Raw genomic sequence first — 24,498 nt, 5'->3', positions numbered from 1 at the left:
TTTTCAGGGATTATTATTATAGCATTTTTCACAAATTGCTACTATCATTCTAAGCGGAAATTATTTTGTCGGACATTTTGTATAAAGTTTTTATTTATCGAATTTGCAAAAAAATAAAAATAAAAATTATCTGTTTCTCAAAATCCAGTCAATGTGGATAGAATAAAACAGTTATTCCACTCAATCTCATCGTACATGACTTATAGCCAACTCGGTGCTACACTTCTCATTGGCTATCAGCTCATGTATGACTCGATTTTGTGGAATAACTGTTGATTATCTCTGTCTTGACTCGAACAATAATCCCAGCTGAAGAGTACTAGTTCTAAAGCATGATGCTGCCACCACCATACTTCACTTTGGGTATAGTGTTTTTGGGTGATAATTTGTCTTTTTTTTTTTCACCAAAAACAATGGTGCAACAAGCTGTCACATACAGGGAGTGACCAGTACTTGATACATATTCCTGCAGCTCCTTTAATGTTGCCGGAGGTCTCTTAGTAGCCTCCCTGATAAGTTTTCATCTTGTCTTATCATCACTTTTGAAGGGACATCCTGTTCTTTCTAATACCACTGTGGTGCCCGGTTTTCTCCACTTGCTGATGATGGCCATGAAAGTATTTCATGGTACAGCGAATGTTTTAGAAATTATTTTGTTTCCCTCTCCTGATTGATATCTTTCAGCAATGAGATCCTGTACATGATCTCTAAGCTCTTTGTAGACTGTGGCTTTAGCAGTCAGTAACATGAGTTTGATGTAACATGAGTTTGAATGTAATTCTAAGCACAGTCACATACCCTGTTATAAAAGTGTGCATTTATTTGTGCGACCAGGTTATACTATGTTTTTTTTCCTTCCCCTAAAACTTGTTTTTCATTTGAATTTTGTTGGTTGCTATATCACATTAAAGTTGGAAACTAGTGTTGTCCACCAAAACCGAGACCAAGTCATGACCGAGACCAAGTCATGACCAAGACCAAAGTAGGGGAAGCCATGGCCTAATGATTAGAGAAGCAGCTTTGGGGCCAAAAGGTCACCAGTTCGATTCCCTGGACCAGCAGGAATGGCTGAAGTGAGCAAGGCACCTAACCCCTAACTGCTCCCCAGGCTGCTCTGGGTATGTGGTACGCTCTGGATAAGAGCGTCTGCTAAATGCCTGTGATGTGATGTAATGTAATGTAATATCAAGACCAAGACTTTGAGGGGTTGAGGTCAAATCAAGACCAAGAACAAAGCAGGGAGAGACCAAGTCAAGACCAGGACCAGACCAGTGTGTGAAAGTGGGGGAAGGAGTGACAGCTGTTAAGAGGAAAAAAAAAAAAAATTCAAATTAACATTGAGTCATGTTATTGGTCACATTTGAAGCAGGAAATTTTACATCCAATCACAGTAACGATGTTCACAAATAAATCAGACAATGCACAAGCAATTTAGTGAAATCCCCACAGTTGTGGTCTTGACCAGTCTTGAAATAAAATCCTGAGTTCTCTATGTCTGAGACTGAGACAAGACCGAGTAAAAATGTGGTCGATTTTGAGACGAGACCAAGACCTTGAGATCAGTCTCAAGTACTACAACACTCCTGGAAACACATCTTATATCTTAGTTTCATTTTTTGACATCATAAAAACCTGCAAATTTAAAAGGGGTGTGTAGACTTGTTATATCCACTTTTGGCAGTGAACTATTTTGCAAATATGTAAATAATTTCTGGCACCATGAGACAAAATGTCCTTTTTCTATCAGAGCTGTTATAATATACTGCATTAATTTCTATCAAAAAACTCAATTGTATTTTTCTACACTCTATTTTATTCAGAAACAATCAAATCACATTGGATATAGTTATGTAAAATGTTGGCCATTATTATTTGTGCTGGCATGGATTTTGACATAATATAATGTTTCAGTTTCAATGCAAGTCTAATCAGAGAATTTGGCTTTCAAATTTTTGGTAGAGAAAATCACTTGGTGTATGTAAATATATTCAATTTTCATAATCATGAGCAATTTACACTTTGAATGCTGTGTGTGCGTGTGTGTGTGAGAGAGAGAGAGAGAGAGAGAGAGATGAGCTTTTCAAGCACTGTTAAACTTGTATAAGCCGGATCCTCTGTGCTGGATGAGTCTCTCACCTGCTCCCATTGTAGGTGGTCTTGTAAATCGGTGTGTGTTGGATCATCTCGTCTGTGTAGACGGGCACAGCGGTGCGCACACACTCGTGAGAGCACTGTAAACTATCATTGTAGGCGGTAAAGATGTCCACCTTGCTGGGCACACGTGCCGGTGTGAAATCAGTCAGGTTCTGGCAGCTCTCTTCCTGCTGGTTGATCTTCCTCTGGTGGCTAGTGTGGCGGCCATTCCCCGACTGTGCACAGCTACAAAAACACGCACCACATTCACAAAGCCAACATAAAATCATACCTTGAACCCCTGTGCTTATTTTACAGTTAACATATACAGGGGAAACAGACACAAAACCTTTCGTCTGATACAAGTGACCATGATATGAACATGATAGAGAGACAGAATGAAGGACAAGGACAGCGAGAGACAGACAGAAAGCACGAAAATGACAATCACAATTATGAGGAAAAGAATCTTTCCTACCAGTTTTTAAGGACTAGTGTTGTTATCAAGGCTGCGACGACCATAATGAGGGAAACAGTGATAGTGATGATCTGATGCACTGCCAAACCTGTGAGAACAGACACAAAGCCACAAACAACCCCATTTCAGTACAATTCATTTCAATTCTAGTCAGAAGCACATCTAGAGAGCATGTAAAGAGATTCATGGGTAGTTGGAGGCCTACAAGAGTAACTCTGTTTTAAAAGTAGTCATTAAAGAGAAAAATTCAAGCTAATATTTGTATATTGTAACCCCCAGGGGGAGTACCAACCAGTACAGTTTACTATTAAATCTGAACGTTAACCAAACCCACAAGCAGGGGATCCCAATGAAGGGAACAATGAAGGAGAGAGAGAGACTGGAGTATTAAAATAAACAATTTATTTTTTCCAATAAAAATATAAATAAAACACACACACATTCATTCAGTCCTTGGGCTACACACCTTGAGGGCAACAACAATCAGAATGGACAGATCTTAAAGTTTCAAACAGTTCAGCCGACAAGAAAACAATACAAAAATGCACAAATCACTGACTGATTACACTGCATGCCAATGGCCACACAAAGAAAAAGGAAAATAAATTTAAACAAACCAGTGAAGCAACGAAAACACAAAGTGGCCAAAACCAAAAATTGTTACCCTTCAACACTAACCCAAATGACCCACAACTTACACACCGCACACACATGCACGCACCATACACACAAGCATACAAACACCCAGCCCACCGGTAGCGACTGCCAAATACGCACCGTGAGCCGACCTCTCACACCGACACACGGACACACGCACACACTTTAAACTAAAAATGGGGCACAGGAAAAACAGTGGCTGGGGTGGCGTAGAGTGCTCCACCTGCAAGGAAACATGGTTATAATATACCAAAATCAGGTTCACACGGCTGTCATTTTACATACTTTGGTCACAGAGGCAGTCTAAACGGGGTAAGATGTTAAAACCTACACTACCTGTATGAATGTCAGCCACAACGTAGAATCAGGGGTTAGTCGGTCGCCTTCACAGCAAAGTTGATGCACTAGGTTTTGCGGTCCTCAGCCAATCACCAATTTTCACGCTACAATAAATTCATGCCGCATGAATGTAATGTATATAAACGCTCGACGTGTTAAAAAGAAAGAAAACCAGCACTTACGTTCTCTGGACACAAGCAGAGCACAACACGCCACAGGATTATGGCAGCACAAAGGATTACAGCAAATCACTAACGTGGATTTCTCTCCAAAGAGATGCAAAACACGAGGCCAGTGAGCAAGAGGCCAGCTCATAAGGAGGCAAACCGACCAAACGGAGATGGAGCACCACGACAGGCAGGCAAGGCAAACAAACCAGACAGAGGTGAAGCACGACGACAGGCAAACAAAGCCCCAAAAAATGACATGAGTGGGAAACGCTGCTACTCTTAAGGTGTCATGCCAATTGCCAGGGCACCTGAGCTTAATTACAACCACGCCCACTACGCTACACCGCACCTATTAAAGGCACCTACTGCCAATCGAGCAACCCCTTGCCCATGTTACAATATGAAAGTAAATTTTGAAGAGTTTAGTTCCAAAACGCTATATATCCAATCCCATTGTTTTGAGAAAAGTCACTTTTTCTGATTACGGAAAGTGATAAAAGGAAAACCACTGTATCCTGTTTTAAAATTTATTGACTAACTCCTTAATGATAATAAACTTCAAAAATGAAATCCAGAACTAATTAACAGCTTTTAACTGATCCTAGTAATTATTTTTTTGTCAAGTCGCTACATATCCATGCCACGGCATTTTCCCCCAAAATGCTACCAGTACATATCCCTTTCTATTTAAAGTGCATTTAACCATGTTCTTTCATGACAGATTATTTATTTTATAGATTATTTTATGTTTTTAGATTATTTTATCGAAATTATTTATAATTCAACGTGAAATTGTCCAATAAATGTGAGAAGTGATGAAGTGATTTCCTACTTCATGGGCACAGCCATCTTAGAAGACTTCACGCCAATGGTGGCCTCTGATTGGCCAAATGGATATGTCTGGTTTTGAGAAAAATCGGTGATGGCGCTTGTTGCGTTTTAGAATGAAAGGCCGTAATGCAGTGTGTAAATCAATGGCAGATATCGTGTTTTGGTGAAAACTGAATATGGTATGAGTAAGATATGATAATTGCTGATGGTTTGGTGGCAGGAGTTTCAATTTTTAAATTTGGCGTTTATCACATTTTGGAACCAAACTCTTCAAATGTACAGATAGGGTAATTAAAGTACAAATTATTTGTTCTGTGATGCTGTGGAAAGATTTTTTTTCTGGCATGAGTTTGAGTTCCTTTGTCACTGCAACATCATTACAAATCAACAGAAATTTCTTCTGACTAATCGCCTTTACCCTATGATGAAGCATCTTGATGAGTGCTGTCTCTTTCAGGATGACTCGGGTGTGAGGGCTCACTGAATGTTCTCTAGCTAGTATAAAAATGATGGAAATTATATGCCATGGCTGTCACAGTTACCAGATATCAACCCAATTGAACATATATGTGAGCAGGGTTCTGAAGTAGCCGGGTGAAGAAAAAAAAAAGTAGTAGGTGGCTGTGGAATTTGTGGTGGGTGCGCCAATGGCATGCTAATGCGAGGGGGGTCTGGGGGCATGCAACCCCCAGAAAATTCTGAAATTTACACGCCTTCTGGTGGCTTATGGTGCAGTCTCAGCTAATAAATTACTAACCATTTCCCTGTAAAATACTTGCAAAATATGGATGACTTTTCCCCCCAGATCTGTGTGTGCTTCGCTTTCTCAGTTACCCTCTGTAGTATGCTACCTGGCTCTGTAACATAACTACATATGCTACGGCATTGTCACATGGTCTGGCTCAGCCAAGCAGAGCGCGAGAATCAATCAACAAATATGGCATCACTTCCGGTCTTGTGAGACCCGAATTGAATACAATTTTGTGGTGGAATAATTGGATTTGCAGCACATTATAGACAGTGGAGACAATATAAATCACTTGAACACTGAAAGGCAAGTTTCTTTCTTTTTTGGAGGGATCAAGTAGCCGGCGCAGACCGTCTGTGTCTCATCTCATCTCATTATCTGTAGCCGCTTTATCCTGTTCTACAGGGTCGCAGGCAAGCTGGAGCCTATCCCAGCTGACTACGGGCGAAAGGCGGGGTTCACCCTGGACAAGTCACCAGGTCATCACAGGGCTGACACATAGAGAACCATTCACATTCACACCTACTGTCAAATAGAGTCACCAGTTAACCTAACCTGCATGTCTTTGGACTATGGGGGAAACCGGAGCACCCGGAGGAAACCCACGCGGACACGGGGAGAACATGCAAACTCCACACAGAAAGGTCCTCGCTGGCCATGGGGCTCGAACCCAGACCTTCTTGCTGTGAGGCGACAGCGCTAACCACTACACCACCGTGCCGCCAGTGACCATCTGTGTATGCAGAGAAAAACGCCGGCTGTTGGTGCTTGTGGATATTTCTGTGTGAGATTCTGGAGCATGTTAGACTGTGCTCTCCACCACCATCCTCAACACTGAGGGAATATCTTTTGAAAGAATGGTGATCATCATTCTAGATCCAAGGGCTTGTACAATCTGTTCCAGGGAATTTTGTTTTTTTTCCTTTAAATTTTCACCTGTCTGTATTCTACTATTACTACTACTTTTCACATGTTTGAAGTTCCCAAGTACATCACCTTGGAGGAAAAGCAAAATAGAAAAAACTAAAAAACAAAAAAAAACAAAAAACAACCTAAAGCTTTTCGTGATGTACTGCTATCACTAAATATTTTTTTTCTTCAGTTAAAGCCAAATGTTCCAAAAATGACAGTGAAGGTTATTACAGCAAACTGCACATACTGAACAGCCAGTTCTGCAGCTCTGATATTTATACCCAGAGCCCTGATCCCTGAAACTGACAGGAACAGAAGCTTTACCATGATCTCTGTTAGTAAATTCATGTAATCGTGTGGTAGGGTTAAATAAATAGAGGATGTTACACTTTTGCACAAGTATATGAAGTTTATCTTCGAGTGGTGAACATTCACAAGTGAGCAAAGCGGACGAGTGAAAATTTTTCAACACAAAAAGATAAACTTCATATCTTCACGCTATTGTGTTATGTTCTTTATATTATATGGACACATCCACCAAGAAAAGAAAGAAAAAGAAAAAAAAAACAAGTTAATCAAAAGAATTTTAATTTTGAACCGATTTGCCATTTTGACAACATGCATCTAGTCAGTGGAAAAACACTGGGAGTGACGTCATCGAAGTGAAATATCGGAAATTATTATTCATTACAGACTACTTTTTCCATGGAGTAAAAACATGTATTCTATTCCCTTCTAGTGGGTTTCATTCATTTGGTTCGATAAGCATGCAATATTGTTAGCATATTGCTTATCCTACATGTATTACATCACTCTACCCAATGGAGAATGAGTGTTGAATATGGTTTACGATATTGCATGGTTTTCAAGACAACACGACGTCACATGTCGGAGATGTAAAATTTCTGTGCTAGCAAGCGACTGTGACAACTTGTACGGGTAAATAAACATGGCCACCAGGTTTGCTTCATTAAAAACGGAAGATTTTGAGAGAATTTTGGCTGCCAGGTAGTTCTGCTCTGTGTGGTTATCGATGTTGATTTTAAAAGTAACTAAGTAAATTACACAGGGAATAAATAAATAAAAATATTTGGCTTGAGTGTGCTAGCATTGGCCTTCGCTAACACTACACCGGCTGGAAGGTAACTGGACTGCCATGCTAACAGCACTGAGTCACGGGTAAGCTTACGTTGGCCTTCGCTAATGCTACTGCTACACTGGCTGGAAGGTAACTGGACTGCCGTGCTAACAGCACCAAGTCACAGGTAAGCTAGCGCTGGCCTTCAAGAATGCTGATATGAAGAGAGTGTGTATGTATAATAATAATAATATTGGCTGGCTTTTTTTCATGGTCTATCAGATATATTCCATTCAGCTAGCATGATATTGAACTCGTCTTCAACTCCTTCAGGATCATGCTAGCTGAATGGAATATATCTGATATGCCACTCAATGCTAGCCAATATTACTTAAATATATCACTCACAGCCGCAATGTATTTTGTATGAAAAATGCGAGTTTTTCTAAATGAGAAGATAAACTTCATATCTTCAAGCCAATGAATGATGTTCTTTTTATTATATAGACACATTCACAAACAAAAAGTACCCAAATTTATCAAAACAATTCATCGAATTTCTCACAAGTGACATAGAGATTTATGTTGCAGTTTTGGATCTCCATGTCCTGGATGTAGCTCGTATGAAAAATACGAGTGGTGTATTTCCCAGTAAAACACACGTATTCATATAATATATCAACCTCTGTGATTCCTGGCTACAGATAAACCATTAGGCCCTGAGGCTTTTAGCACTAACCCATAGATACCTTGGCCCTCCATGTCCTATCTGGGTGAACAATGTCCACCTGGCGAGCACATGAGAGCAACTTCAGCCCATTGAATGATGAAGCAGAGATGTTCTCAACAAGGCAATCTGCCACCAGCTTGACATAATCGGCCTACACATTAGCAAAAGTGGGATGCTGCTGAGCGATACGAGCTGCCATGGAGAGCCATGGTTTCATAAAGTTCTGCTTCAGAAGCAATAACACACTCCATGACCTGAAGACACCTGGCGCAGACACTTCACTTGGCAAAGTGGCAAATTGAGCACAGAGGCCAGCAGAAGTCCACTGACAGAATATCATCAATAACGCTCCACACTCTTTACACAGGCATCCCATTTGTCGTTTATGTGATATTCATTACCCTGGCAAGGATACAAAGAGGCCATGTTTTGTAGGCTAAATCAATACATTTTCTTGTGCAAACGTAACCTTTAAAAAGTGTTTGAGCATGTCATATTATGAAAGATTGAAGCTTTGAAATGCCATATTCAATTGTCATTCACTGCCAGTGGTCTGGAATGCATAGCAGATGACAGGTCAATGGGCTGAACTTGTAGTGATGTGACTCAAACTCAGATGAGTGAGATAGAAAGTGAACTGTGTATATGATATCGTTGGGGTTACGGGCACAGCAAGGAAAAATAACCAATCATCCTGGGTGTTGAGTGCTTGGTGCTGGCTGAAATGCCTCCTGTCACTGTCTTCCTATTGCACTATGAAAGCCTCAATTCAATTTTCTTCAAAAGTGAGAAAGAAACTGAAGTTCTGCAAACTAAGTTACATGCAAGACACACAGTGCTTCAAAATACCCAAGTCTCAAGCCCTTGGGTTATGTTTTCTTTTTCAATAAGCAGCTTGATCAAATTCATTGAATGTTTCAGTCCAGCACATGCCAAACTACTAGCATTATTTAATATACTGTAATAAAAGCTACTCAGTACTCTTCTGGATGACACATCTGGTTTATCCATTTGTCAAAAGTGATTCTGAGGGTCATCCAGATTGAAATGACATCTAACTATTCATCTTTTTTTTTTCAAAAACAAAAGGAGGACAATGGAGATATAGCTGAAAACTCAAGTTTTCAGGTAAAATGGTGGAAGATGTTGCTGTTTTGCTGTGGCTCCAATTGAGAACGAAAGAACCGTCTGGTATCATTCATTTATTTATTCATTTTCCTTTCCCTTTTTCTGTTGGAGGTCACAGTGGCAACAGGCTGATAAAGTCTATCCAGACTTCTCTATCCCCAGCCACAGATTCCAGCTCCTCCTGGGGAATCCCCAGATGTTCCCAAGCCAACTGTGTGCAGAACCAGCCGGAATGAAAATTTTTTAAAAATTCGTGCCACATTCGGGTGGGAATTTCAAACTGACCAACATTCTTACAGCTTTGTAAGAATGCCGTTCGAATACTTAGAATGCACTTCGAACCTGCCTCGAATGATTCTTGCACATTCTGGGTGTATTAGCTTTCGAATGCAGTTCAAATGTAGTTGGAACACAGTAGGAATACCTAGAATGCTGTTAGAATGCAGTAAGAATATTAAGAATGCACTTCGAATGCCGTACGAATGCGGTTCGATTGCTGCCCGAATACCACCCAAAGTCTGGTCGGAAGGTGCCTCGAATGCTGTACGAATTCACCTCAAATGCAGTCAGAACGCTCCCAGAATAGCCGCCGAATACGTTTTGAACATCTAAGAATTCAAAGAGAATGCAGCTTGAATACTTAGAATGTACTTCGAATGTGCTTAGAATGTAACACGAATCTCCTGAGTGTACCAAGAATGCCACCGGAATGGTCCCCGATAGGGTATATAAACTTTTTAAACTTTTTAAAACAATGGACAAAAGGTTGATGTTGAGCAGGCGACTCCTCAATGCAGACTGAAGTTCCAGCGGCAGCTAGCCGCGTTTTTATGCGATTCAGTGGTGTTCTGAATTACGTCCGGACTCATTTGAGGGCCAATTGGGACATTCCGACTGCATTCAAGATGTATTTGAGCGGCAATCGAAATATTCAGACGGCATTCGAAGTGCATTCCAGCTAAACTATTTTAATATCGAAATACAACGTAAATTCCGGCAGCAATCGAGATGCACTCGAGGTGCATTCCAGCTCATTCGAGGCACACTCGGGACATTCTGGCAGGATTTGAAGTGGCTTGCCATTTCGATTTTTCCCTTGAATGCGATCAGAATGTTTAGAATGCTGTTGGAATGCCGTAAGAATATTTAGAATGGAGTCAGAATGCAGTTAGAACGCACTTCGAATGCCGTTCGATATTTCTCCTCTTCGAATGCACCTCGAATGTTTTGAGCATGAGCAAAACATTCGGGCCGGCCACAAGAATGGGCCCGAATGTTTGGAATGCACTCAGAATGCAGTCAGAATTTTTAGAATGCACTTCGAGAATATACGAAGAATTTTCATTCAGACGGCATTCCGGCTCATTCTGCCTCTAGTGTGACTACCCTATCCAGTGGGACATGATTGATACAGCTCTTGGAAGTGTGTATGTAAGGTGCATAAACCATCCCAAGTGCTTCTCTCAAGCGCTCTACTCCAAGGGTCTCATAGATTGCCATGCTTCTCAGTCTATCATGGAGACTTCCCAAGATAGTGGCATGGCAGTAGCATACAGTGGCCTCTCCGGATCCAAAATGGTGCTTTTTTGTGTGTCATTTTGTTCCTTTGCCTGACCCTGTACAGCACATTGGATCAACTGGTGTTTGTGTCTACCATCGCTAGACACTCCTTCAGTACAGAAATCATGCAGATAACATCATAAAAGAGGATCTTGACCTTGACAGAAAGCTCAGCAACCCTGTGTAGGAACTTCAGTTCCATTGTCTGTATTCGCGACTACCCACAACTCAGGACCACATGTGAGGACAGACTGATTAGTACACAGAGAGCTCTTATCTAATGAGAAACATTTATTTGAAAGTACTATCCATCCTTTCGTTAGTTTATGGACCCAAAACCTCCCCATTCACTATGGGAAGACAACATTCCCTCAGTTAATATCAAGGGACACAGGGCTCGAGATAGAGGATTTGAAGCTAGTCATGCGGGACCGTGCTCTGTGGTGATCTATTGTGCAAAAAGACCCGGCCTGTGATGCCGAAGGATGATGATGATGATTTGAAAGTATGTTCTGTATTACAGTTTTAGATGATCACTAAACAATTCAGAATTTTACTTCAAAAGGAACTACTTGAAACCTGATTTAAATATGATTCGAATGTTGTAAAATGCTGTCTGCAATTAAGCTGTAACTTCTTTATGAAAACAAAAAAAAAAATCCATAAACCCTGGCTCCATGAGAACAACTCTGTTACAACATCACCAACAAACCACTTGATATTCTTTACATAATCTATTTACATAATCTATTTTCCTCCACCAGAGCTAAAATAATGTTGTCTTTATTTTCACTATAGGGTCAATACTATAGTCTATTTACTATATATATATATATATATATATATATATATATATATATATATATATATATATATATATATATATATATATAGCTGCTTGATTTAAAAAGGAATAAATGCATTGGAGAAGCAGTTCAGCCCACTGAGAGGTAGAATCATCTACATATAAAAGCAGAGGTGATTCATGATTCAGAAAAAAAAATGTGAATCAGCAACAAGGGCATTGAACTGAAATCCTACTTTTGCTTCCCCATGACTCAAATGCCTACAGTCACTTCACAGAGAATATTTGCGATATGGAAAATACATAATAGTGCAGTTTATTTTGTTTATTTGGGCGGCATGGTGGTGTAGTGGTTAGCACCGTCGCCTCACAGTAGGAAGGTTCTGGGTTCAAGCCCAGTGGCCACTGGGGGCCTTTCTGTGTGGAGTTTGCATGTCCTCCTCATATCTGTGTGAGTCTTCTCCGGGTGCTCTGGTTTCCCCCAAAGACATGCGGTTACATTAACATGGGGGGGGCCTTCGGCTGAGGTGCCCTTGAGCGAGGCACCTAACCCCCAACCATTCCCTGGGTACTGTTTGCATGGCTGCCTACTGCTCTCGGTATGTGTGTATGTTCACTGCTTCAGATGGGTTAAATGCAGAGAGGAATTTCACAAGTGTACATGTGATGAATAAAGTTGCTCTTCTTCTTCTGTTTTATCCACCACATTCATCAGAAATAAAGTAAAACATTCTCATTTATCAATGAAAAGGCAACAAGAAAGTTGCCATGCTTTTGGTATTTGCTCACCTTAGATTTTCTAACATACTTTTTTTTTTAATAAAACAAACTTGATATGGTTCACCAGTCAGTGGCCTTCAATTTTTAATGAGCTGTTATTTATTTATTTTTAAATAATTGCTGTTGTTGTGCTACTGTCTTGATAGTGCCACATCCTAATTTATGTGGAAGGCTTCATCACTGTTGTTAATTAGCCTTGAGAATGTGGCAACATCATTAATTCAATTTATGTGCATCAGTGTTTCTGATTGTAGGACTGTATTGATAATTGTATGTGGGCTGGGAGATTAAGGCAGGCAAGCAGGATGTCACAGTGTGCCAGGCAAGCTGAGCCAAGCACCACACCATGCTGAACATGTGAGAGTGAATATTTTTATTTCTGCAAAAATCCCTCAAATTAAGCAAGCTTATTGCAGCAGTCTTCCCAAACACAGCATCTCAGCAAAGCTGTCAACATGACGGTGAATCAAGGAGTCCATTAGTAAACACAAAACGAGCATTAGAGTTCGGGTAAAGTCCAAATCAGGAACAAAATAACGTTGTGATTTTACGAGTGGGCCTTTATATGGTGATTCTTTAAGGTAAGGGATAAAACATAACAGGCACGCAGTTATCGAAAATGAATCAAGTGGCCTGGTGTGATATTAGACACATTAGCCCAATGTGTCTAATAGTCCTTTATATTATATGGACATGAGTGTTTTACTGGGAAATACACTACTCGTGTTTTTCATACATACTACATCCGGGACATGGGGAACCAAAACTGTGACATAAATCTCTATTCTTTCTAAAGATACGCTGCATAATTACTACATCATGATTTCCAAAGTTAATCTTGAAGTCTTATAATGTAGTGTTATAACTAATTATTATGCAAATTATTATTTCCTAAGCTTTATGATTTCATCAGTTTTTTAATGTAGCAGTGTCATACAATTACCGTATTACAATTTCATAAGCATTTGTTTTTTCATTGTTTCCTAAGTTGTGCAGTTGATGATTCCTTAAGTTTGCAACAACTATCTTTTCTCCTCTGTTATTATTATTATTTTTATATTTGCATCATTTCATTTTAATTTTTTTGCAGTCTCTATTTCTTGTAATTTTATTGTAGATCGTTTAGACAGAGTATTCAATAGAAGAAGAGCCACCTAGTTGTCAGGGTGCAGGCACTTATGGATGCAGGTGCAGGGGAGCGCAGGAGAAGCAAACTGTAGATGAAGCCAAATCAGTAGACGAGAATCGTGGTTAGAGAAACGGGCGGAGATCGGGCAATCGGCAAACAGAATAACAGAGGCGAGACTAGGAGACGAGGTTGAGGAAAACGTAAACAAAGGTCAATAGCGAAAAGGCAGGTAGAAAGTAAACGGCTTGGTAACGACAGGAGATAAACACTGAACAATACTTTACGCTGACTAGGTGTGAGAGTGGTGTTTAAATAGGGAAGTGGATTACAGAGGAAATGATTGACAGATATAATTAATAAGCTGATGACAGACACCGCTGTGGTTCTTAGGAAATGTAGTTCATGGTGGCCATGTTTGGAGGCTGTTTCGAGCTTGTGCTCTCAATGCTGTTGCTGACACTAGTGGAATTTATTGAATAAAGCCATTATTATTATTATTATTATTATTATTATTATTAGTAGTAGTAGTAGTAGTAGTATTAGTATTATCTCTGTCTTGTAATCACCAGTTTAAATCTGGGTAGCATTATTATTATTATTATTATTATTATTATTATTATTATTATTATTATTATTATTATTATCTCTGTCTTGTAATCACCAGTTTAAATCTGGGTAGCCAAGGCCCTTGGCTCAGAAATTCATCACCCTATGTATTATCCCTGCTGTTCCTAACAATGCCGTCATCTGGATACTTGCGATGATGTCACTGATTTCTCATGCTTCAATTGACTGTCAGAGGTTCTTTGGTACAGTTCCTAGTGCTCCCACTACAACAGGTATTACCTCTGTCTCAGCATTGTGCATTCTCCTTATATGTTGTTATTATTATTATTATTATTATTATACACCACTTGCAAGGAAATTGATGAATTGTTTTGATAAATTTGTGTACTTTTTGTTTGTGAATGTGTCTATATAATAAAAAGAACATCACATGTTGGATTGAAGATATGAAGTTTATATTCTTGCATTGAAAAACTTATATTTTTCATATGAAATACATGGATCTCAGTGACATATTTAACAGTTATTCTATGAAATCGAGTCGTACATGAGCTGATAGCCGATGAAGCGCATAGCGGCGAGTTGGCTATAAGCCATGTACGACGAGATTGAGTGGAATAATTGTTTTATTACGTCCACGTTCACTGGATTTTGAGAAACAGAGCATTTTTATCTATCTATCTATCTATCTATCTATCTATCTATCTATCTATCTATCTATCTATCTATCTATCTATCTATCTACTTATTGCAAATTCCATAAATAAAAACTTTATACAAAACGTCCGACAAAATCATTTCTGCTTAGCGGACACATGACAAATTGCAAACATGTGTAGTAAAATACTCAAATTTTATTATTCTTTGAGCCTTTGAACAAGTCTAAAAAAATCAACAAATTTTAATGCTTAAAGATGAAGAATGTAAACAAACTGGCAAAATGACAGTAGCAATTTGTGAAAAATGCTGTAATAATAATTCTTGAAAAATAAAAAAAGATACATTCTTAGCATCAAATACTTTTATTTGCATTTTTTGGGGTTTTGTTTTTGAGTAGAGTTTTTATTTCGTCCTCGGTTGGTTCAGCAACACGCTCCGCCATTTTGTTTTTCTCTACTCATGGTATAAGAGCTGATAACCTAGTAGTAGAGTAACCAATTAGAACATGCAATTGCTCATACCCAGTGAATGTGGATAGAATAATTCCCGATATTTCACACCAATGATGTCACTCAGTGTTTTCCTGCTGATTAAACATGCGCTGTCAAAATGGCGAACTGGTTGAAAATTAAAATTCTTTTGATTAACTTGTATGTTTTTTTGTGGATGTGTCCATATATTATAAAGAACATTACATGGTTGCATGAAGATATGAAGTGTATCTTCTCGTGTTGAAAAATATATCACTCGTTCGCTTCGTTCATTCATCACTCAAAGATAAACTTCATATCTTCACGCCATCATGTAATATCCTCTGTGTAAGTTCTAATATTGGGGTTTAAATTGGAGTGCTAACCTCCTAGTGGTATTCCCCGGGCAACGGCTACAGCAAATGACCTTGGGTTGCGATACCGCCGGGAGCATGGTGGGAAACCGGCAGGCTCGTCCTGAAAGGTTCTCCCTGCTCCTGGCAGGTTCAACCATGGTGGGACGGTTCCCAGGGGAGCTGCTGCTGGCAAATAGCACCCACACCTTTCCAGCTCACCGTTCTTCCTTATCAGAGCGTGATACAAAATAGATAAGGTTGGGTGAAGGGTCAGCACCCCCTCACCACAAAAACTTAAAACTGCTGCAGAAGCACGAACTAGAAACTCTATATATACGGGCCTGGGGGAAGATGGTCCTCCAGAAGGAGGACACATGACACCAAGTAATGAAATCCAAATAAACCTGGAAGCTACTAGTCCGATAACCATCATATCAACCAGGACTAGGGCTGTGCTGATAGACGATGCCATCGTCCATCGACGATGGTGGTCATCCATCACGATGGAGAGCCACCATCGTGATACCACGCCCCCTCCTGTCATAAACATGCATATACGGTATCATCTGGGCCTATTTAACCTAAAAAGTTAGTTTTTTGTTAGTTTAGTTAGTTAGTTTTGTTTAATATATATATATATATATATATATATATATATATATATATATATATATATATATATATATATATTATAAAGTAATATCCTATTACCGCTTGTTCACGTAGGCTATGGTGCAGGGACGTGCTAGTGAACATAACGTGGTTACACAAATACAGTATGCTACTAATAATAAATTTCGACTTCATTTTTTAGCCTACACTATACTTTAATGTAAAATTTGTCATGTTGTTCAAACAAATAGCCACTATTAACGACTTCAGTCGGGAAATATTTCACCTTATCAAACGGCAGTGAAGCGCAGACTTCGGCAGAAGTCAAATAACTTTAATCTGGTAAATAGGCCTACTTTCAGACTCAAAATGGTCCACTCTAAGCCATAATGTCAAACCAAATGGAAGAATGAAGGTGATTCTGATAAATGTAAAGACAGTAAAAAAAAAAACCAATATTAAATCATGATTTTAAAAGCTGGTGCAATAATTCAAACACTAATAAATTGGAAAAATTAGCGCGTTCATGTGCGCACTAAAGGCCGAAACGCATCTTCAATTGATATGGTGTAAATAAACAATGAGTAATAGCTTAAGTGTAGTTTCTTCTCATAATTTGAATACTAGTCTTTCATTGTTAGAGCAGATTAATATCTTGCCGTGATCAGTGAGTGCTCGGGGAGGTTCATTTCCACCTGCGCTTTGCGCAGCTCATTTCTCCGAAGCCAGCTGTACGCAAACGCAGTGTTGACTGCTCGGCAAACTCCAAACGCTTGGTCTGTACTGGCCCTCTGTTGCGCAAGCGAGTTGGTTATGGCCAGGTTCAAATTGTGCCCAAAACAACTTAACCATGGCCATTTCAATTGCCTGATGGCTGTGACAATATTCGCCCCGTTGTTATGCAGGCGATCTTTTTCTCCTCTATTTTCCATTCGGCAAGTGTCTCGCGCAATGCGTCTTCTAAATTGTCCGCTGAATGTGTCTCTGGCATGAAACTCGTCTGCAGGCATTTGGACTGCATTGCCCACTCTCGGTCCACATAATGTACGGTAGCTGACATATAGGGCATCATGTTGCAGCTGGACCACATATCCGTTGTCAAGGCCAAATATTCCACATCACCTAGCACTTTTTTTCCTTTACGTGCCAAAGCCTCGGATGAGTATCTAATACTTTTAATAATAATATATTTAATAACGTGGTATTAAAATCCCCCCCCCCCCGCCCACGATATCATCGTCCATCACGATGTTTGCACTGTAAACATCGTCGATGCCAATTAAGGGGACATCGCACAGCCCTAACCAGGACCACTACCAGGTTGGGGACATGGAATGTCTGAACTATGTATGAGGCGGGAAAAACAGCACAAGTGGCAACAGAGATGAGAAATCACAAGCTAGAGGTGATGGGAATCAGTGAGTCAAGATGGACAGGCTCGAGACAGGTGATGTTAAACACAGGAGAATTGCTGCTATACACAGGTCATGAAGAGGAAAATGCCCCACACACACAGGGAGTGGCCTTAATGTTGTCCAAGACAGCCCAGAAAGCTCTCATTGGATGGGAGACACACGGCCAGAGGATTCTAACTGCATGCTTCCATACAGAAAGAAGGAGGATCAACATGGACATCATCCAGTGCTATGCTCCAACAAACGATGGCGATGAAGAGGTCAAAGAGGAGTTCTATAACCGAGTACTGACAATCATCCAGAACAGGCCAAGACGCAACATCGTCATCACCATGGGGGACTTCAACGCCAAGATAGGGAGTAACAACCAAGGCTACAAGTCAATCATGGGGTAACAAGGTTTGGGCGTAATGAATGATAATGGGGAGAGGTTTGCCAATATGTGTGCTACAAGCAACCTAGTCATAGGTGGGAGTATGTTCCAACATAAAAGGATACACAAAGCTACTTGGACATCACCAGACATGTTCACGGAAAACCAAATTGATCATATATGTATTGGGAAAAAGTTCAGAAGATCCCTCCAAGATGTTCGAGTCAAGCGAGGAGCCGACGTTTCCTCAGACCACCACCTACTGATCGCAATCTTAAGGTTAAAACTGAGAAAAAACTGGACAGGGGACACCAGACAAAGTGGCAGAAGATACAACACCTCAGTCCTGAGGGATGCAGAAAAGCTGGAAGAATTCAGGATCACACTCTCCAACAAGTTCCAGGTCCTGCAAGACTTAGAGACTATGGTAGAAGACGCCATCGAGGAAAAGTGGCAGGGGATAAAAGAGGCAGTAACATCAACATGCCAGGAAGTGCTGGGCACAAAGACATGAAGCCACAAGGAGTGGATCTCAGCAAAGACCCTTGAAAAAGTGGAGGAGAGGAAAAATAAGAAAGCAGCAATAAACAACTGTCACACAAGAACAGAAAAAGTCAAAGCACATGAAGAATATGCAGAAGCACACAGGGCAGTAAAGAGGCATGTAAGAGCAAACAAGAAGAATTACATGGAGAAACTAGCAGTAGAAGCGGAGGATGCAATCCGCCATGGCAACATGAGGGAGCTGTACGCTACCATCAAGAAACTTTCAGGAAAACACACCCAGTCAGTAAAGGACAGTGATGGGAATATCATCCTGGATATGGAAGGGCAAAAGCACAGATGGGCACAGTATTTTGAAGACTTGCTAAACAGACCAGCCCCAAGGGAAATGTCAGACATCCACCAAGCAGACAGTGACCTGCAAATTGAGTGTGGACCACCATCAAAGGAGGAGATCCAGAAAGCTGTCAAACAGCTGAAGAATGGGAAGGCGTCAGGTCCAGACAATATCCCAGCAGAGGCACTGCAGGCAGATGTGGAGACAAGTGTGGAGATGCTCTACCCATTGTTCCAAAGCATATGGGAGAAGGAAGAAGTCCCACAGGAGTGGAAGGAGGGGTACATCATCAAACTACCAAAGAAGGGTGACCTTAGCTCCTGCGCCAATTACAGGGGAATCACCCTTCTCTCAATTCCAAGTAAGATCTTCAACAGAGTCCTCCTGAACAGGATGAAAGATGCTGTGGACCCAAACCTCCGTGACCAACAAGCAGGGTTCAGGAAAAACAGATCCTGCACGGACCAGATCACCACACTTAGAATCATTTTGGAGCAGTCCATAGAATGGAACTCACCTCTCTATGTCAATTTTATTGATTTATGAGAAAGCATTCGACAATTTGGGCAGACAGTCACTATGGAAGCTACTGAGGCACTATGGCATACCTGAAAAAAAAAAATCAACATTATCAAGAACTCCTATGAAGGGATGATGTGCAGTCCATGGCCAACAATTCACAGATGCCTTCCAAGTGCGGACAGGGGTGAGGCAAGGATGTCTGCTGTCCCCGTTTTTGTTTCTTTGGGCCATAGATTGGAGTATGAAGACATCCACAGACGGTAAGAACAATGGAATAAAATGGACAGCTGGGAAACGGTTGGATGATCTGGATTTCGCAGATGATCTGGCTCTTCTCTCTCACACACAGCAACAAATGCAAGAGAAGACCAACTCAACAGACGCGAGCGCAGCTTCCCTAGGCCTCAAGATCCACAGTGGAAAGAGCAAGATCCTCAAGGTCTACACAAACTGCAATACTCCCATCACCCTGGCAGGAGAAGCACGAGGAGAGGTGGATAATTTTACTTACCTAGGAAGTGTCATTGACAAACAAGGTGGGACAGATGCAGATGTAAAGGCACAGATAGGAAAGGCAAGAACAGCTTTCCATCAGTTGGATAAAGTCTGGAGACCATCAGAACTGACTACCAGTACTAAAATCCAGATGTTCAACACAATGGTAAAACCTGTTCCATTGTATGGTGCAGAGACATGGCGAACAACAGCCAGCACAACACGGAAAATACAAGCTTTCATAAATACCTGCCTTAGGCAAATTCTTAGAATCTACTGGCCTAACACCATCAGTAATGAGGACTTGTGGCACCGCACCAGGCAACAACCAGTAGTGACTGTCATCCTATGTAAACGCTGGACATGGATAGGGCACACCTTGCACAAACCGGAAACAAATATCACAAGAGAGCAGAAGAGGGGAAAACCGAAGAACACATGGAGGCAGGACCTGGATGTGAGGGCAACCGGCTACACATGGGAACAGCTGGTAGAGAGGGCCCAGAACTGCATGAGATGGAGGGATCTAGTCCGTGGCCTATGCCCAAGGATGGGCAGTAGGCCTAAGTAAGTAAGTTCTAATATTGTGGCAAATAAATTTTCAATAGGTTACTTAAAACCTTTCCTGACATCAGTGATACCAAGTGTGTGTGAAAGCAACTTAACAGTATCCTTTTCAGACATTTAGAAATGACGCAATATTATGCAAAGCTGTGGACATACATACAAAGTATTAATGTATACTGAAACTCAGCTTGATATGGCCACATAAGAACAAATCACCATGCTAAATACAACCCCGATTCCAAAAAAGTTGGGACAAAGTACAAATTGTAAATAAAAATGGAATGCAATAATTTACAAATCTCAAAAACCGATATTGTATTCACAATAGAACATAGACAACATATCAAATGTCGAAAGTGAGACATTTTGAAATTTCATGCCAAATATTGGCTCATTTGAAATTTCATGACAGCAACACATCTCAAAAAAGTTGGGACAGGGGCAATAAGAGGCTGGAAAAGTTAAAGGTACAAAAAAGGAACAGCTGGAGGACCAAATTGCAACTCATTAGGTCAATTGGCAACAGGTCATTAACATGACTGGGTATAAAAAGAGTATCTTGGAGTGGCAGCAGCTCTCAGAAGTAAAGATGGGAAGAGGATCACCAATCCCCCTAATTCTGCGCCGACAAATGGTGGAGCAATATCAGAAAGGAGTTCGACAGTGTAAAATTGCAAAGAGTTTGAACATATCATCATCTACAGTGCATAATATCATCAAAAGATTCAGAGAACCTGGAAGAATCTCTGTGTGTAAGGGTCAAGGCCAGAAAACCATACTGGGTGCCTGTGATCTTCGGGCCCTTAGACGGCACTGCATCACATACAGGGATGCTTCTGTATTGGAAATCACAAAATGGGCTCAGGAATATTTCTAGAGAACATTATCTGTGAACACAATTCACCGTGCCATCCGCCATTGCCAGCTAAAACTCTATAGTTCAAAGAAGAAGCCGTATCTAAGCATGATCCAGAAGCGCAGACGTCTTCTCTGGGCCAAGGCTCATTTAAAATGGACTGTGGCAAAGTGGAAAACTGTTCTGTGGTCAGACAAATCAAAATTTGAACTTCTTTATGGAAATCAGGGATGCCATGTCATTCGGACTAAAGAGGAGAAGGACGACCCAAGTTGTTATCAACGCTCAGTTCAGAAGCCTGCATCTCTGATGGTATGGGGTTGCATTAGTGCGTGTGACATGGGCAGCTTACACATCTGGAAAGACACCATCAATGCTGAAAGGGATATCCAGGTTCTAGAGCAACATATGCTCCCATCCAGACGATGTCTCTTTCAGGGAAGACCTTGCATTTTCCAACATGACAATGCCAAACCACATACTGCATCCATTACAGCATCATGGCTGCGTAAAAGAAGGGTCCGGGTACTGAACTGGCCAGCCTGCAGCCCAGATCTTTCACCCATAGAAAACATTTGGCGCATCATAAAATGGAAGATATGACAAAAAAGACCTAAGACAGTTGAGCAACTAGAATCCTACATTAGACAAGAATGGGTTAACATTCCTATCCCTAAACTTGAGCAACTTGTCTCCTCAGTTCCCAGACGTTTACAGACTGTTGTAAAGAGAAAAGGGGATGTCTCACAGTGGTAAACATGGCCTTGTCCCAACTTTTTTGAGATGTGTTGTCATGAAATTTAAAATCACCTAATTTTTCTCTTTAAATGATACATTTTCTCAGTTTAAACATTTGATATGTCATCTATGTTCTATTCTGAATAAAATATGGAATTTTGAAACTTCCACATCATTGCATTCCGTTTTTATTTACAATTTGTACCTTGTCCCAACTTTTTTGGAATCGGGGTTGTATACTAATGTTCTGCTCTGAGCCTGTACTTTGAACAGTAAGGTTATAAACAGCTAATTTCTAATACTATCAGTCCAATTCTGAAACACTCGCAACACTATAACCAGCCTTGACATTTCTTTGACTTAATATAACAGCAGCCCACTTGTGCCAAGGCAGTTCAGATTGAATAAGCAGCTCTACAGAAGTTTGATTGCACCTAAGAAGCAATGTTCTATAGTTTGACCATGTAGGTTGCCCTTTGTAATGTTTTTTTTCCTTTCTCCACTGCACTGTATTACCTGCTGTCAGGGGGGTTCAAACACTCATTTAGCCTATATCGATGTGCTGAGCTGTCCTGATTGCTTACCTGACACTTTAGCCCATGTGCTTCTGCATATGCATGAGAACAAGTTTACTTCCTTTGCTTCTATTTAGTTGTGCGGTCACAGCAGGTTAATGTCATCTCCTTCGTGCTTGCTAGAAAACATCCTGCACATCTACGCTGCTTTCAGGGTGATATACGCCTCCGCCACAGGGTTTTAACCCATTAATCTCATCTCATCTCAGTATCTCTAGCCACTTTATCCTGTTCTACAGGGTCGCAGGCAAGCTGGAGCCTATCCCAGCTGACTACGGGCGAAAGGCAGGGTACACCCTGGACAAGTCGCCAGGTCATCACAGGGCTGACACATAGACACAGACAACCATTCACACTCACATTCACACCTACGGTCAATTTAGACTCACCAGTTAACCTAACCTGCATGTCTTTGGACTGTGGAGGAAACCCACGCAGACACAGGGAAAACATGCAAACTCCACACAGAAAGGCCCTCGTCAGCCACAGGGCTCGAACACGGACCTTCTTGCTGTGATGTGACAGTGCTAACCACTACACCACCGTGCCGCCTAACCCATTAATAATAAATCAAAATTAGAAATGGTTGTTCCAGTATGATGTACTTTGCGTGTGCATCTATCTATCTATCTATCTATCTATCTATCTATCTATCTATCTATCTATCTATCTATCTATCTATCTATCTATCTATCTATCTATCTATCTATCAGATACGTAATCCCCCCTGTATGTACCATGCAAGGCTAGTTCTTTTGTTTTGTGCTACACTGAACACAGTTGTGTTTGCGATCAAAACACATAACACTTCTTGTCTGAACCCACACATTTTTCAATTGATCAAAAATGTTGGTACATGTGACTGACAGGTGTTTCTTGTTGCCCAAGTTTGCCCTGTGACACTGAGTATTGACGCAATTAATAGCTCGGAATATCTATTCTTGGTTTGACTGTTGGGTTTCGCCTGTGAAGACTGTATTTGTTATTAAAAAGGATAAACCAACATGAAGACCAGAGAGCTGTCTATGGGAGAAAAGCAAGCCAATTTGAAGTTGAGAAAAGAGGAAAAAATAAATCAGAACCATTGCATTGGGCACAGTCAATACAACAACAACTTGGAATATCCTGAAAAAGAGATGAACCACTGGTGTACTAACAACCAGACATCGAACAAGTCGGCCAAGAAAACCAAGAAGTTGATGACAGAAACATTGTGAGCTGTGAGGAGAGACCAAAAAAAAGTCAGTGACATCACCAACAACCTCCACAAGACAGGAGTGAAGGTTTCACAATCCACCATTCAAAGAAAACACAAGATGCAAACAATTCATCAGCAGTATGCATCAGAAGGCCAGATTGAAATATGCAAAGAAATAGAGAGATGAGCCATAAAAGTTCTGGAACCAAAATTAATCTCTACCAAACTGATGGCCGAAGTGTGAAGAAATGATCTGCTCATGATTCAAAACATAGGAGTTAATCGGTCAAGCATGGAGGAGGTAGTGTTATGGCTTGGGCTTGCATGGCTGTTTCTGGAACAGGTTCACAGATCTTCATTGATGATGTAACTAATGATGGTAGCAGCAGAATTATTTCAGAAGCCTACAGAAACATTCTCTCTGCCAATTTACAGAGAATTGCATCCAGTGTAATTGGGAGGAACTTCATCAAGCAGCAAAACAATAACCCAAAACACATTGCCAACACAACAAAGGATTTCATCAGGGGAAAAAGATTTTAGCCTGGCCAAGTTAATCACCAGACCTTAACCCAAATGAGCATACATTTCACCTCCTGAAGAGGAGATTGAAGAGAGAAACACCCCAAAACAAACAACTGAAAAAATTGGTTGTACTAGCCTGGAAAAGCATCACAAAAGAAGAAGTCAACACTTTGTTGATGTCAGTGGGTCACTGACTTGATGCAATTATTGCAAGCAAGGAATATGCGATCAAATATTAAGTGTTATTTAC

The 24,498-nt window shown here is 40.6% G+C and overlaps 1 protein-coding gene across 1 annotated transcript in view; it reads right to left on the bottom strand.

Annotated features, from left to right (window-relative positions):
* ajap1 (adherens junctions associated protein 1) overlaps positions 1 to 24,498 on the bottom strand; it is a 164,888-nt gene that overhangs the window by 20,331 nt on the left and 120,059 nt on the right. The window contains exons 3-4 of the mRNA XM_060930872.1: positions 2,612 to 2,699; positions 2,137 to 2,379 (exon numbers count right to left, since the gene is read on the bottom strand). Of these exons, the coding sequence (XP_060786855.1) occupies positions 2,137 to 2,379; positions 2,612 to 2,699 (331 nt within the window). The remainder of the gene's footprint in view (positions 1 to 2,136; positions 2,380 to 2,611; positions 2,700 to 24,498) is intronic.

The sequence above is a fragment of the Neoarius graeffei genome, chromosome 10, assembly GCF_027579695.1.
Source record: "Neoarius graeffei isolate fNeoGra1 chromosome 10, fNeoGra1.pri, whole genome shotgun sequence".
Taxonomy (NCBI): Eukaryota; Metazoa; Chordata; class Actinopteri; order Siluriformes; family Ariidae; genus Neoarius; species Neoarius graeffei.
The sequence above is the reverse complement of the archived record's forward strand: the minus strand, read 5'-3'. Positions and strand labels throughout refer to the sequence as shown.